At 39.6% G+C, this 12,613-nt stretch overlaps 1 protein-coding gene across 17 annotated transcripts in view; it reads right to left on the bottom strand.

The window, feature by feature from the left end:
• Positions 1-12,613, bottom strand: part of ANK3 (ankyrin 3) — a 702,796-nt gene that overhangs the window by 237,782 nt on the left and 452,401 nt on the right. For all 17 annotated transcript variants that reach the window (XM_074232298.1, XM_074232306.1, XM_074232303.1 and 14 more), the window contains 3 exons: positions 7,202-7,303; positions 6,529-6,627; positions 6,156-6,254 (listed from right to left, as the gene is read on the bottom strand). In XM_074232298.1, the coding sequence (XP_074088399.1) occupies positions 6,156-6,254; positions 6,529-6,627; positions 7,202-7,303 (300 nt within the window). The remainder of the gene's footprint in view (positions 1-6,155; positions 6,255-6,528; positions 6,628-7,201; positions 7,304-12,613) is intronic.

Here is a 12,613-nt window from a genome sequence, read left to right on the forward strand (position 1 = left end):
AAAGGAGGGAGGAAAGAAGAAAGGAAGGAAGGAAGGAAGAAAGAAAAGAAAGAAAAGGAGGAAAGGAAGAAGGAGGGAAGGAAGAAAGGGAGTTAGGAAGGAAAAGAGGGGAAGGAGGAAGGAAGAAATAAAGGGAGAAAAGAAAGGAAGGAAGGAATGAAGGAATATTTTATCCTCACATTCCTAGGAGTTAGATATTATTATTAGCTCATTGTGCAGATGAAGAACCTGAGGCAGAGATTAAGGGACTTGTCCAGGGTCACAGAGTTAGAAAAGGTCTGAGGTGAACTCAGGTCTTCCTGCCAAGCCCACTGCTCTATCCACTGAGCCACCTGTCTATAGAAAGTGATTTAGCTATACAAATACTAGTAATCATTGCTACTATTATTAATTTATCTGCTCTTCATGATGTGTTATCCTTGAAAGTTTTAGCTTCTGCTATTTTATTTTACTTTATATTATTTTTAGAACAGAAGCCTTCTGCAACATCAGATCCAAATCTCACCCTGATAACCTCTCTCTCACTCTCTCTGACTCCCAGGTCACTGTGTTCCTGGTTCCACAAATAGCTGTCCCTCAGTTTCTGGAGCCCTTGAGAATCCTCTAGAGGCAGACATTCAGGTCAATGGGCTGAAAGTTCTATGGAATGTATAGCCTCTGAGACGTCAAAGATTTTAGGACTTTGAACTTTTAATTCATTTACGATTTTGAATTATATCTAGGAACACACATGTGAATGTATTACATATTATAGATGTGTCCAATTTACATAAGAACATTGGTAGAAGTTCCTCCTCTGGGAGTCTCTCTCCTCCCCTCCTGCAATTAAATCATAAGATCTCCCCTGACCCCTTTGATGTGTGTTGTCTTTCCCAGAAAGACTGAAAGCTCCTTGAGAGCAAAGATCACCCAGTCTGTATTTATTTTATCCCTCAATACCAGGCTGGTGATTCATAAATAATTGTTGATTGTGAAATAATTTATGATTTTTCTCCCACCTTTGGCCAATGAGGAAAAAGAAGTTCTGAGGGATTGACTGTTTTATCTAGGGGAATAAAAGAGATGGGACAGGGATTTGAAGTTCAAGTACAATGTTCTCTCCACTTTATTACAACCAAGTCACAGAAAACAAATACAAAATTACTTTGGAACAGCCTTGGTTGACACATCTAGCATCTTATACTTGCCTTGTAAATATTATTATTGGTTTGAATGAAGTTGCTTATTTCTTATCAATCATTTATTAATGAACAGGCATTGTGTCAAATGTTAGGGATAGAAAGAGACAAGACAGTCCCTGCCCTCAAGAAGTTGCCAATTTAATGGGGAGGCAACATGTCAATGATTAAATTCAGAGCAAGTCCTATATAGGATTAATACATGCATTTTTTTCCTAGCCAAAAGTATCCCCCAAACTCCATATTCTTTCTAACTCTTTGCCTTTGAAACCCTGGAATTGGTTCCCATGTTGTCCCAAGTTCCAGAATTCTTTCTTTCATTCAAATATAGCTCAAGTACTGCCTACTACACAAAAGGCATTTTCTTGATTCAAACCTCTTGCTTAGGCTCTCTTTGCTCAGCCCCCCTTCCCCTCTCCCATTTTATTCTCCTTTTTTTTAGTTTTTTTCAAGGTAAATGGAGTTAAGTGACTTGCCCAAGGCCACACAGATAAGTAATTATTAAATGTCTGAGATCGTCTTTGAACTCAGGTCCTCCTGACTCCAGGGCCTGTGCTCTATCCACTATGCCTCCTTTTTGACCAATGTAACTCTGGCACCTGTGTCATTTAAAAAGATTCTAGAGTTATAATTTCTGGGTAATTTAATCATTTTATTAAAGATCCCAGCATGGTTTATTAGTAAAATAATAATCATTTGGCTTCGTCTTTCTTAGACCACACCATTATGGTAGCGGGCTTATATTGTTATTAGAAAAAGGATGTTCCCAAAGGTAGCAATCAATTCAGATTGGGTAAAATTAGTGAGAGAATGAATATTGCCACAAAGGGATGGACCTGATCTTTGATTATGCCCTTTACTTCTAAAGTTATCCTTGACCTTGGGCAATCTATTCAAATAATTTATCCCCATCCAAACCTAAACAAGAAAGTTGGTCCAGGCTTATTCAGTAATGTCCTTCAAGAGACTGAATTTTTAAAATCAGGAATTTAGAAAAAAAGGGGACAGGGGACAGTTAGGTGGCACAGTGGATAGAGCAATGGCCCTGGAGTCAGGAGGACCTTAGTTCAAATCTGACCTCAGACACTTAACAATTACCTAGCTGTGTGGCCTTGGGCAAGCCACTTAACCCCATTGCCCTGCAAAAAATTTAAAAAAAATTAAAAAAAGAAAAGTAAAAGGGGACAGATCTAAATCTTTCCAAATCATTAGTTATTAATAATCATTTCTCTCATTCCTCAGAATTAAGCAATCAATGAACAAATATTTATTAGCTGCTAACTATGTGCCAGGCCGCTATTAAGGACTGAAGACAAGACAGCCTAACTGATAGGAGAATGTAACCTGCTTGAGGGCAGGGACTCATTCACCTCAGCACCGAGGACAGCACCTTGACATGGCAGCCCCAAATGTAGGCCTTCTGAATAAGTGGTGGAAGAAATTCATGACATTGCTGAGTTTGGCCTCTGACTGAAAGACCAACAATCAATACTGGCTGTCTATACATTATTGGTTTTCTTTCCAAGATCAGGAATTCAAAGTTGCTGGGATTTTTTTTTAGTATCTTTTTAAAATTTTAATATGTTAAAATCATTGACTTTCTTTCCTGTGAAACCTTGGTAGGATTCAAAGATGGAAGGGACTTTAGAGTCAAACTCCCTCCTTTTACAGAGAAGGAAACTGGGACCCACAGATGTCTGAGATGCCCAAGGGTGAAGTCAAGGTCCCTGATTCCCAACTTGGCCCCCTTTCCTGTAGGCCACCCTGTTTTGCTCTGCCTCTGGCCACTTTGATCCACACCGTGTTCAATGGCTCTGTCTTGAAAAGTGACTTCTGAAATATTCTCTCCCAGAGCCACTGAGGACGTGACTGACTGCTCACTCCCTTCATTATGGATTCTGGCCATGTAACAATGCAGGCAGGCAGCCACGGAGTGGAGAACCTCTCGGCCTTGCTCTGTGGTTCACGAGATTTCATGCCCAGCTCCACGTAATGTGGGATTTCACCACCTGCATTCTTCTGACTATTTTTAAAATCATTTATAGGGGAGAGACACCAGAGAAAGGCAGATGGATTGCAACCTATTTTAAAAAATGTGCTTTCCCACCTTTTGTGGTAAGATCTGATAATATGAATCCTTAGAACATAACTAAAAGGGATCTCAGAGCCCAGATGGTCCAAATCCTTTAGTTTGCATATCAGGAAACTGAGCTAAGGAGAATGATGCATCCAACTGATATATCAGAGGTTAGATTTATTAATTTCTTATGATGTGTGAAGCATTGTGCTCATCATTGGGTATAACAAGAAAAACAAACACAGGTGCTGCCTTAAGGAGGTCACAATCTAATGGGGAAAAACATGTAAATGACTATTTCTATATGGGTTGAAGAGTCAAGTCTTGTGGTGTATGACCTTGGACAAGTCACTTAACTAATCTTATATTTTGCTCCCTTCCTTTGTGAACTCTTCCATCCAGACACAATAGCCTACATATTGTTCCTCACATCTCTAGGCTCTGGGAATTCTTTTTGACTGCTCCCATGTCTAGAAGTTTCTCCCTCCTCACCAACACCTCCAGACTTCCTTAGCATTCTTCAGGTTCCAGCTAAAATCTTACCTCCTAAAGGAAAGTTTCAAAAATCCCTCAATTCCAGGATCTTCCTTGTGATGAATATCTTTAACTTATCCTGCCTAAACCTTTTCTGGATCTGATTGTTTGCTTGTTATCTCCTCTATTCAATTATGAGCTCCTTGAGTGCTATGACCTCAAGTGGTATCTTCAGTATCTTCTTGCAAGCCCCCCAAATCTCTCAGGCTTTAAGTTATTGAACAGACAAGTACCAATCTACAGTGAAAGAGGGAATTCTCAAGGGCTCCCTACTTCAATTAAGTTACTACCCCCCCCTCAAAAGCAAAATGTTATTTCTATTATCTTTTTTTTTGTAAGGCAATGAGGTTAAGTGACTTGCCTAAGGCCACACAACTAGGTAATTATTAAGTGTCTGAAGACAGATTTGAACTCAGGTACTCCTGACTCCAGGGCTGGTGCTCTATCCACTGTGCCACCTAGCCACCTCCTATTTCTATTTCATCAAATGCTTTGCTTCTTCAGAATACTAAATTTATCAGCACTTAAATTTAAAGATTAGTTTCTAGAAAATCATAGGATCATAAATTCTAAACTGAAAGCGATCTCAGGCACCATCTAGTCAAAGCCCCTCATTTTATAGATGAGGAAACTGAGGCTCAGAGAGGTGAAGAGATTTGCCCATGGTCACATGAGGAGTAAGCAACAGAAACAGAATTGTAACCTAGATCATTGGGCTCCAGACACAGTGCTCTTTCCAATGCGTCATGCCTCCCTAGCGTTATTTCAGTGCCCTTTATAAAAAAATAGGGTCACAGGTATTTACACCTAGAACTAGAAAGATCACATACTTTTTTTGAGGCAATCAGGATTAACTGACTTGCCCAGGGTAACACAGCTAGTAAGTGCAAAGGTCAAATTTGAACTCAGGTCCTCTTGACTTAGAAAGATGACAGTTAAAAGATCAGGCTGATGGAATCTGCCAGACTTCTTTTTGGTCTCTACATTTAGATGCCAACACAGGTATCAATAGGGAGGGCAATGCTTGGTGTGGGGGAAGCTAGCCACTAGTCTGTGGACTGGGAAAGATATTTAGATAAAGGTGGGACATTGAGTCGTAAGTTTACCATTCTGTTCTTAGAACTTGGCAAAATATTCTGAGGGAAATATGTTCACAAAGTATAAGATTTAGAGCTAGGGAGACTCTCTGCCATGTATTAGTAAGTCATTTGTCAAGTCTCCTAAAATCTCAGTTTTATATGTAAAGTGAGAGGACTAGGATTACATGGACTCTGAGGTCTCTTTCAGATTGTCCTGTTTTACAGATGAGAAACTGAGGTCCAGTAATGAAATCATACAACAAAGTTACCTTAAATTTGGGCAGTTAGGTATTAAGATGGAGCATTAAGCTTGGAATTAGAAGGGCTCATGTTCCTGAGTTCCAATCTGGCCTCAGACACTTCCTAGCTGTGTGATCCTGGGCAAGTCACTTTACCTTGTTTGCCTCAGTTGCCTCAACTATAAAGTGAGCTGAAGCAAGAAATAGCAAACCATATTAGTATCTTTGTCAAGAAAATTCCAAATGGGGTCATGAGGGTCACACATGACTGAAACGACTCAACAGCAGCAACAACCAAAGGTCACATAGTAATAACTGGCAGAAACAGAGGCAAAACCCCAAGTTTTCAGTCTCTAAGACCAGTGTTTTCCCCAATATACCAGAGTTGTTTTCCCTCTCTTTTTTCCTATCTTAGAAAATTGGGCAATTGTTATGATGGATTTGGTCCCTTGCCAGAAGCTGGAACACTGACCAGAAAATGATTTGTTCCCTTATATTATTGGTTATAACAACCATGTGTTTTGGGCTACTAGGCTCAGTTGCTGTCTTCTGGAAATCCATCCCCCCCTCCAAAAAATGACTGGTTTCAACACTCTGCCTTGTGTCTGGTTAGCTTCATCGGCTTATCTGAAGGCTACATTACACACATTCTCCAGTCTTCTGTTGAGGACCAGTCAGCTGCTAACTTTTCCAGGGCCAAACACAGGACCATTCATTAACAGAGAATGTTTCCAAAAGTATGTGGGTTCATGGGCAGCTTTTGGAAAAAAATCATCACCTCCTTAATTTATGACTTAGAGATAATACTGCAAATGAGCTCAATATTCAGAATGTTTTAGAAATTATATACACAGTTTTTTTTTCATCCTGACTATGATCCATCTTGTTTCTAGATGGTATATAAAATATATATATGTAGTATACTATACATAGACCAATAAACATACAAAGGGAAAATGATTACAGCGAATATTTATACTCATAAAATTTGTTTGTATAACCAATCAAAAAACATTTATGAAGTTGTAGGTACTGTAAGCCCCCTTACCTGAGATTGTGCATTGAGGTTGGCTCCATTTGTTGCCAGCACTTTCACTACTTCCGTCTGCCCTGCCAGAGAGGCTATGTGTAAAGCTGTATTTCCTTTCTGCAAGAAGGAAAGAGAACAACATATTGTTGACACATTCATGGTCTTATATGTGTTTTAAGACCTTGAATCAGCAGGACCAGTCTTTCCAGGTTGAACTGCCAACTGAAAGACAGATTGCTAGAAAGTCTTCATGTAGGGGGCTATAATTGTCAGTGGCGAATGGTAACTGGGCATAACAGATCATCATTCTAATTCCTATCTAGGTTACAGTTGTCGGTAACTTTGGTAACTGGACAATTAAAAAGAACACATTGGGTTCTGAGACACTGACCTTTGTTGCTGCATCCACGTTGGCATCTCGATGGATCAATTCAGATACAACTTCCACGTGTCCTTCTTTGGAAGCGAGATGGAGGGCATTCAGCCCATTCTGATGAAAGATAATGAGAAACTTGCCTTGTTAAAAATCATATTCAAACCACTAATAATGGATCTCAAAGAGAAAACTCACAAATGATCTAAATGCACAATTATCTATAGGGAAATGGTATAAGCATTTTAGAAAAATAAAGGCCTAAGATGAAATGATTTCTTATGATCATCATTGAATTTCAGAACACATTTGAAGACAAACACCTTGAACTCTGAAGACTTTGATGTAGGAATTTGTTTTTTCTTAATCATGTGTATTTATTACAAGGGTTTTGTAATTATTTTTCTTGTTTTTCAGGAGGTGGGGAAGTGAGTTGAAAAAATATATTTTTGCTCACTAAACAATAAAAATAAACTTAAAAAGCAATACATTTTGCATGCCACGCTATCAAAACAAATCTAACCACTTTCTTAGCCAAGGCAGAGGAATGCTTTGGCATGACAATGAGATGACAGATGATAGGAAGAGGCAGAAAGGTAGGTACATGATAATATTAATTAAATTCTGTTTGCAAAGCAAACACCCCTAAGCTTGAGAGAACAAATCACATGTTGGCTTCTCTGGGTCTGACCTGATTGCAGATGTTGATGTCTACCCCATTTTTGATGTAGTCAAGGGCTTTTTCCAAATTTCCAGCTCGAGCAGCTCTTAGGTAGCTGGCATTTGCATCAGACTGAAAGAAAAAAAAAAGAGAGGTTAAGAAATGAGATTGAGACATCTTTTTTGCCAACCTAGCTGCCAGTCTCAAAAAAGGAAGAATGGGACACAATGAGAACGGCAAATTTTGTCACTGTTGAACCTGAGGGGAGCAATTAAATTTTTTGGGGGGGGGGCAAAAGTCTAGGAAAAATCCAAGAAACAACCAAAGCTCTTTTTTTTTTAGTTTTTTTTTTTTTTGCAAGGCAAATGGGGTTAAGTGGCTTGCCCAAGACCACACAGCTAGGTAATTATTAAGTGTCTGACACCAGATTTGAACCCAGTTACTCCTGACTCCAAGGCCAGTGCTCCATCCACTGCGCCACCTAGCCACCCCCTTATTTATCATTTTTATTATTTCTTAGAACATAATATTCTATTACAATTATATACCACAAATTTATTTATTTATTTATCTATTTATTTATTTATTTGTTTGTTTTTTAGGTTTTGGCAAGGCAAATGGGGTTAAGTGGCTTGCCCAAGGCCACACAACTAGGTAATTATTAAGTGTCTGAGACCAGATTTGAACCCAGGTACTCCTGACTCCAGGGCCGGTGCTTTATCCACTATGCCCCCTAGTCGCCCCCACAAATTTATTTAACCTTTCCCCAATTTGTCGATTGAGAGTGTTGGGGCCTATGAATGCTTATATATAAACACCACCATTTCACTTTTTCTGTTTTTGCAAGACAGTGGGGTTAAGTGATTTGCACAAGTTTAAACAGCTTAGTAAGTATTAAGTGTCTGAGGTCACATTTGAACTCAGGTCCTGACTCCAGGGCCAGTGCTCTATTTAACTTTTTTTTTTTTTTACCTTTAAAAGGTTCTTTTTTTAAGTTGTAAAGATTTTTGAAGATTTTATTTTGAGTTTTACAATTTTCCCCCAAATCTTACTTCCCTCCCCCACCCTCCACCCCCCACAGAAGGCAATTTGCCAGTCTTTACATTGTTTCCATGGTATACATTGATCCAAATTGAATGTGATGAGAGAGAAATCATATCCTTAAGGAAGAAACAAAGTATAAGAGATAACAAGATCAGACAATAAAATAGCAGTTTTTTTCCCCCTAAATTAAAGGTAATAGTCCTTGGTCTTTGTTCAAACTCCTCAGTTCTTTTTCTGGATACAGATGGTATTGCAGAGAGCCTCAAATTGGAATAAGTAAGACCATCAAGATCTATTTCACTTTTTAAAGAAGTGTTTATAGTCATATCACTGAAATAACTAATTCCTAGTTCAATCGGAAGAAGCTATATTTGCCCACTTTTTATAAGGCATGTTGTTAGGGACTGATTATATAAACATCAAAGAATATAGTTACTGCCCTTAAGGCACTTAATATCAAGTAGGAAATGAGATCTTTATAGATATTCATGATACAAGTTAGTTTCTATGAAGTTCATAGATTTGCCCTCTCACTTCATAGGTAGACATTGAAACGTTGAAGGATTGTATGAGAAGTATGGAAATAAATGTGACTATTAGAAAACCTAATCGGAGACCTCTTCCTTCTTTGCTGATCCTATATAAGCATTTAAGCTGGTTGACCTCTTAGTTGTTATAAACTTGAGGAAAAAGTTGATTTCAGAATGAGATGCTTGCAGACATCCAGAACAGATGTTAAATTCCTTGCTGGCTGGGGTGGGGGATACCCTCTTAACCTTTGCATGTTAATGATGTCTCTCAATCAATCAATAGACATTTAGTAGTTTCCTGACTGGAGGCCCTGTACCAAGGTCTGGATAAACAAAGACAAGAGTCAAAGCATCAGACTGTCTGAAGGGATGTGGATATATCTAGGGACATGCAGAATAGATTCAAGGACATTAGCAATTAGAGTGATCTTGAAAGGCTTCACATAGAAAGACCTGCTTGAACTCTATTGTGAAGGAAACTGAGGGGGTCTGGGATGCAAAGGGGTGGGAGAAGGAATTCATTCCAATCATGGGGGGTGAGGGCAAAGTCACAGAGACAGGTGATGAAGTTCTTTGTGTGAGAAACAAAGGCCACTTTGACTCTGAGATGTCCAAGCCTTCCTGACCCAAGATGAAACCAAGAAGGTCATTCCAAAGTCAAAGTGGCAGGTTACCCCTTTACAGGAAGGAGAGAGGAAGAACAGGTGAGGACATGAGGGGAGATCTTTTTCGTTTCTGGTCAATCAGTCCTTCCCAGTTCAACACAGAAGCAATTTTCTTGCAAGAGTCAAACAGCTCTCCATTCTGCAGGGCTTTGTGATTTATAATGCTGTCTCCACAAAACTCCAATTGCTATGGTAGTCCAAGCTATTATCAACTTTTTACCAGTGAATAAACTGAAGCTCAGAAAAACGTCTCGGCCCACACAATGAGTCTACGGCAGATTTGGGATTAAAATCTCAAATTCCCTCTGATTCTGAGTCAATTAAAAAACATCATTAAGCACTTACTATTTCCTAGGTGTTAGAAATACAAATATAGATAGAGAAAGAATGAAACAATCCCCACTCATAAAACTTCAATTCTAAATTCATAAATGCTTTATTATACCCTAATGCATTTCACAAGATTAATAAAATTAACAGAATGAGGGTATGAAAGAACCATGTCATAGCAATGCATATTTTTGGATGATGGGGTTTTTTTTGCTATTAAAAAACTTTGAGTTGAGAAGCTGGGAAAAGATGTGAAATTAAAGGTCATAATTGAGGCTTTTCAGTCAAGAATGCTTGGGTGACTTGGCCAAATAAACAGATCAAGTTGGAGCTAGGAGTTAAGTGGAAAGGGGAAGTGATAAGGAGGTTGGCCAAAGGCTTTGGCAACTTGGATGAAGGAAACTTAAATGTGGTCTTTGAGGATGTTCACTTCTGCCTGGAAAAGTGAAGCTTCCCATATCTCCACACCAGTTAGAAAAGAAATGAGCAGGTTGAAGATGGTTCACTGGTGGCTTGCATCATCATCCACTTTGTGTCGGCTCAATGACTTCTCTGAATTTTCCCAGAAGGGCTCTGATGCTGTCCTTGGAACTAATGACATCAGACTGCCTGAATATTTTGACTGCCAGAGATAAAGGGTAAAAACAAAGTCCCACTGATTAAGTTCCAGGACAAGAAAATAACCCATGGGTCGCAGAGGAGTCAGAACAAAATGAAAGATTTGGGAGTTCAGTCAGTTCAAGTAATTTTAATCCTGGAAAGGTTTACTTGTCCATTTGCATCTTGTCTCTGGCGTAAGGCACTGGTGGCTAAATCTAGTCAAAATGGTACCGGTTGGTCATCCCAAGGGCTTTGGGCAAGGAATAAATGAACTAGATTTTCCCATATAGCTCTTTACATATGACTACTCTCTTAAGTCTATTTGTAGTTTGGGGATTTAGAAGGGAGGAGAGATGGGAAAGAAGAGGCTAGAAGGAAGGGGAATAGGGGAATAGGGAAGGGAAGAAAAAGAGGAGGGGAACCAGAGAGGGCAGAAGGATGTAGAATTATTCAATCAATAAACATTAGGTGGCAGCCACTTAAATGAAAACCAAAGGAATGGTCCCTTTTCCTCTTCCCCACATTCATCAGAGAAAGCATGGAAGAGCATTGCATCCAAAGGTCCATTATTTTGGGTTCTGACTATCCTCCTCAGGCTGTCTTGCCCTGCCTGGCACTTTCTCCCTCCACTTTTCCCCCTGTTGGCCTTCTTGGTTTCCTGCAAGTCTCAGCTAAAATCCCAATAAGAAGCTTTTTACCCAGTTGATCATTTGAGAATCTATTATGAGAGGACAGCAACTTTTAAGGCATTGGATGGATCACTCCATCACGGATTTAGAACTGGTTTAGTTCAACCTTCTAATTTTACAAAGGAGAAAACAGGGTCAGAGAAGTGACATTTCTCACTTCAAAGTCAGGATTCAAAGTTGCATCCCCATCTCCAAATATAGCACCCTTTCCCAGGTACCACATCCCTAGAGGGTCAGTTGGCAATGGGAGGGTCTGCAACAAGGTCAATCAACATCCAATTCTATTTGAACAATGCTGTATATTTAGGGGGGAAAAAGTAAATTATTCAATTTAACTGCAATTATCTAAAGTTAGAATGGGTGCAATTGCCCCTGCTATACAGGGGCAAATTTTGAAATCCAATTAAGGGGGTGGTAGAAGAAAGAATAGTGGCAGGTCAGGCAGCTAGGTGGCTTAGTGGATAGAGCACCGGTCCTGGAGTCAAGAGGACCTGAGTTCAGATCCAGCCTCAGACATTTAATAATTGCCTAGCCGTGTCAACTTGGGCAAGTCACTTAACCCCATTGCCTTAAATAAAAAAAAAGAACAGTGGCAGGTCTATGTTAGCAAAATGAAATGTAGAATTAATATTGCTTTTAAAAGAGTGCCTCCCATTAAGCCAGGCTTATGTTAGCAAATGATAAATGTTTGCTGAGACTGTGTAATACAGTGAAAAGAACTCTCATCTTCGAACTGGAGAATCTAGACTTCTTTCCTTTGCTTGCTGTGTGTCCATGGACTGATGTCTTTGCCTGGCTGGGTTATAGTCTCTTTTTCTGTGAAATGGGGATAATACTCTATGTACTGTTGTCTGCCAGAACTGGCAGGAGGAAAAAGAGCTTTGTAAAGTTCACATATTAGTGAATAACCCACCCTCCCCTTCCCCAAAAGCCTTCTGGAAAATCAGTAATGACCAACTGAGAGCTCAAGAAAGATCTCACATCCAAAAGATGCTCAGAGGAGGAACACTGTGCCAAGATGCCTAAGAAGGCTTTTTATTCTCCCACAAGATTTCCCACTTTTTCCTCAACCAAAGCAAGAGGTCAACATTTCCTCTCGCAAAATACTGGAAACAAAACTCCCCACCACCTCCTCCCATTGCTAAAATTATTACTGGTATACAATCTTGCTCTTTTTTTCCCTATTGAAGCAAATGCCTCCTTAAAAACTATTTGAGAGAAATTATTGCTGGAGGAAATTGGATCCCAAGAGAACTGAGCTCTAGCAGATGGAGAGTCACACAGACCCCATCATTTTCAAAGTCTTAAGGAGATGGAGGCAAAACAGGTCAGCGTTTTATCAGGGTGACCAAGATATGAGGGCAGAATTCACGGAATCTCGTCTCTCTTTGGTCATCATTCAATGTCAGATCAATGTTTCATAGTCATTAAGTAGGCAACGGGTATCAGCTGCTCTAAAACATGTCTTACATCTGGACAAACTCCTATTCCCACCACCACCCTCCTGGCACGGACCCTTCTTCCCACCTGTCTGAACCAATAAAATGCCCTGCTTATGGCTCTGCCTCCATGCCCACTCTTTCC

This window comes from Macrotis lagotis, chromosome 4, assembly GCF_037893015.1.
Source record: "Macrotis lagotis isolate mMagLag1 chromosome 4, bilby.v1.9.chrom.fasta, whole genome shotgun sequence".
NCBI lineage: Eukaryota > Metazoa > Chordata > Mammalia > Peramelemorphia > Peramelidae > Macrotis > Macrotis lagotis.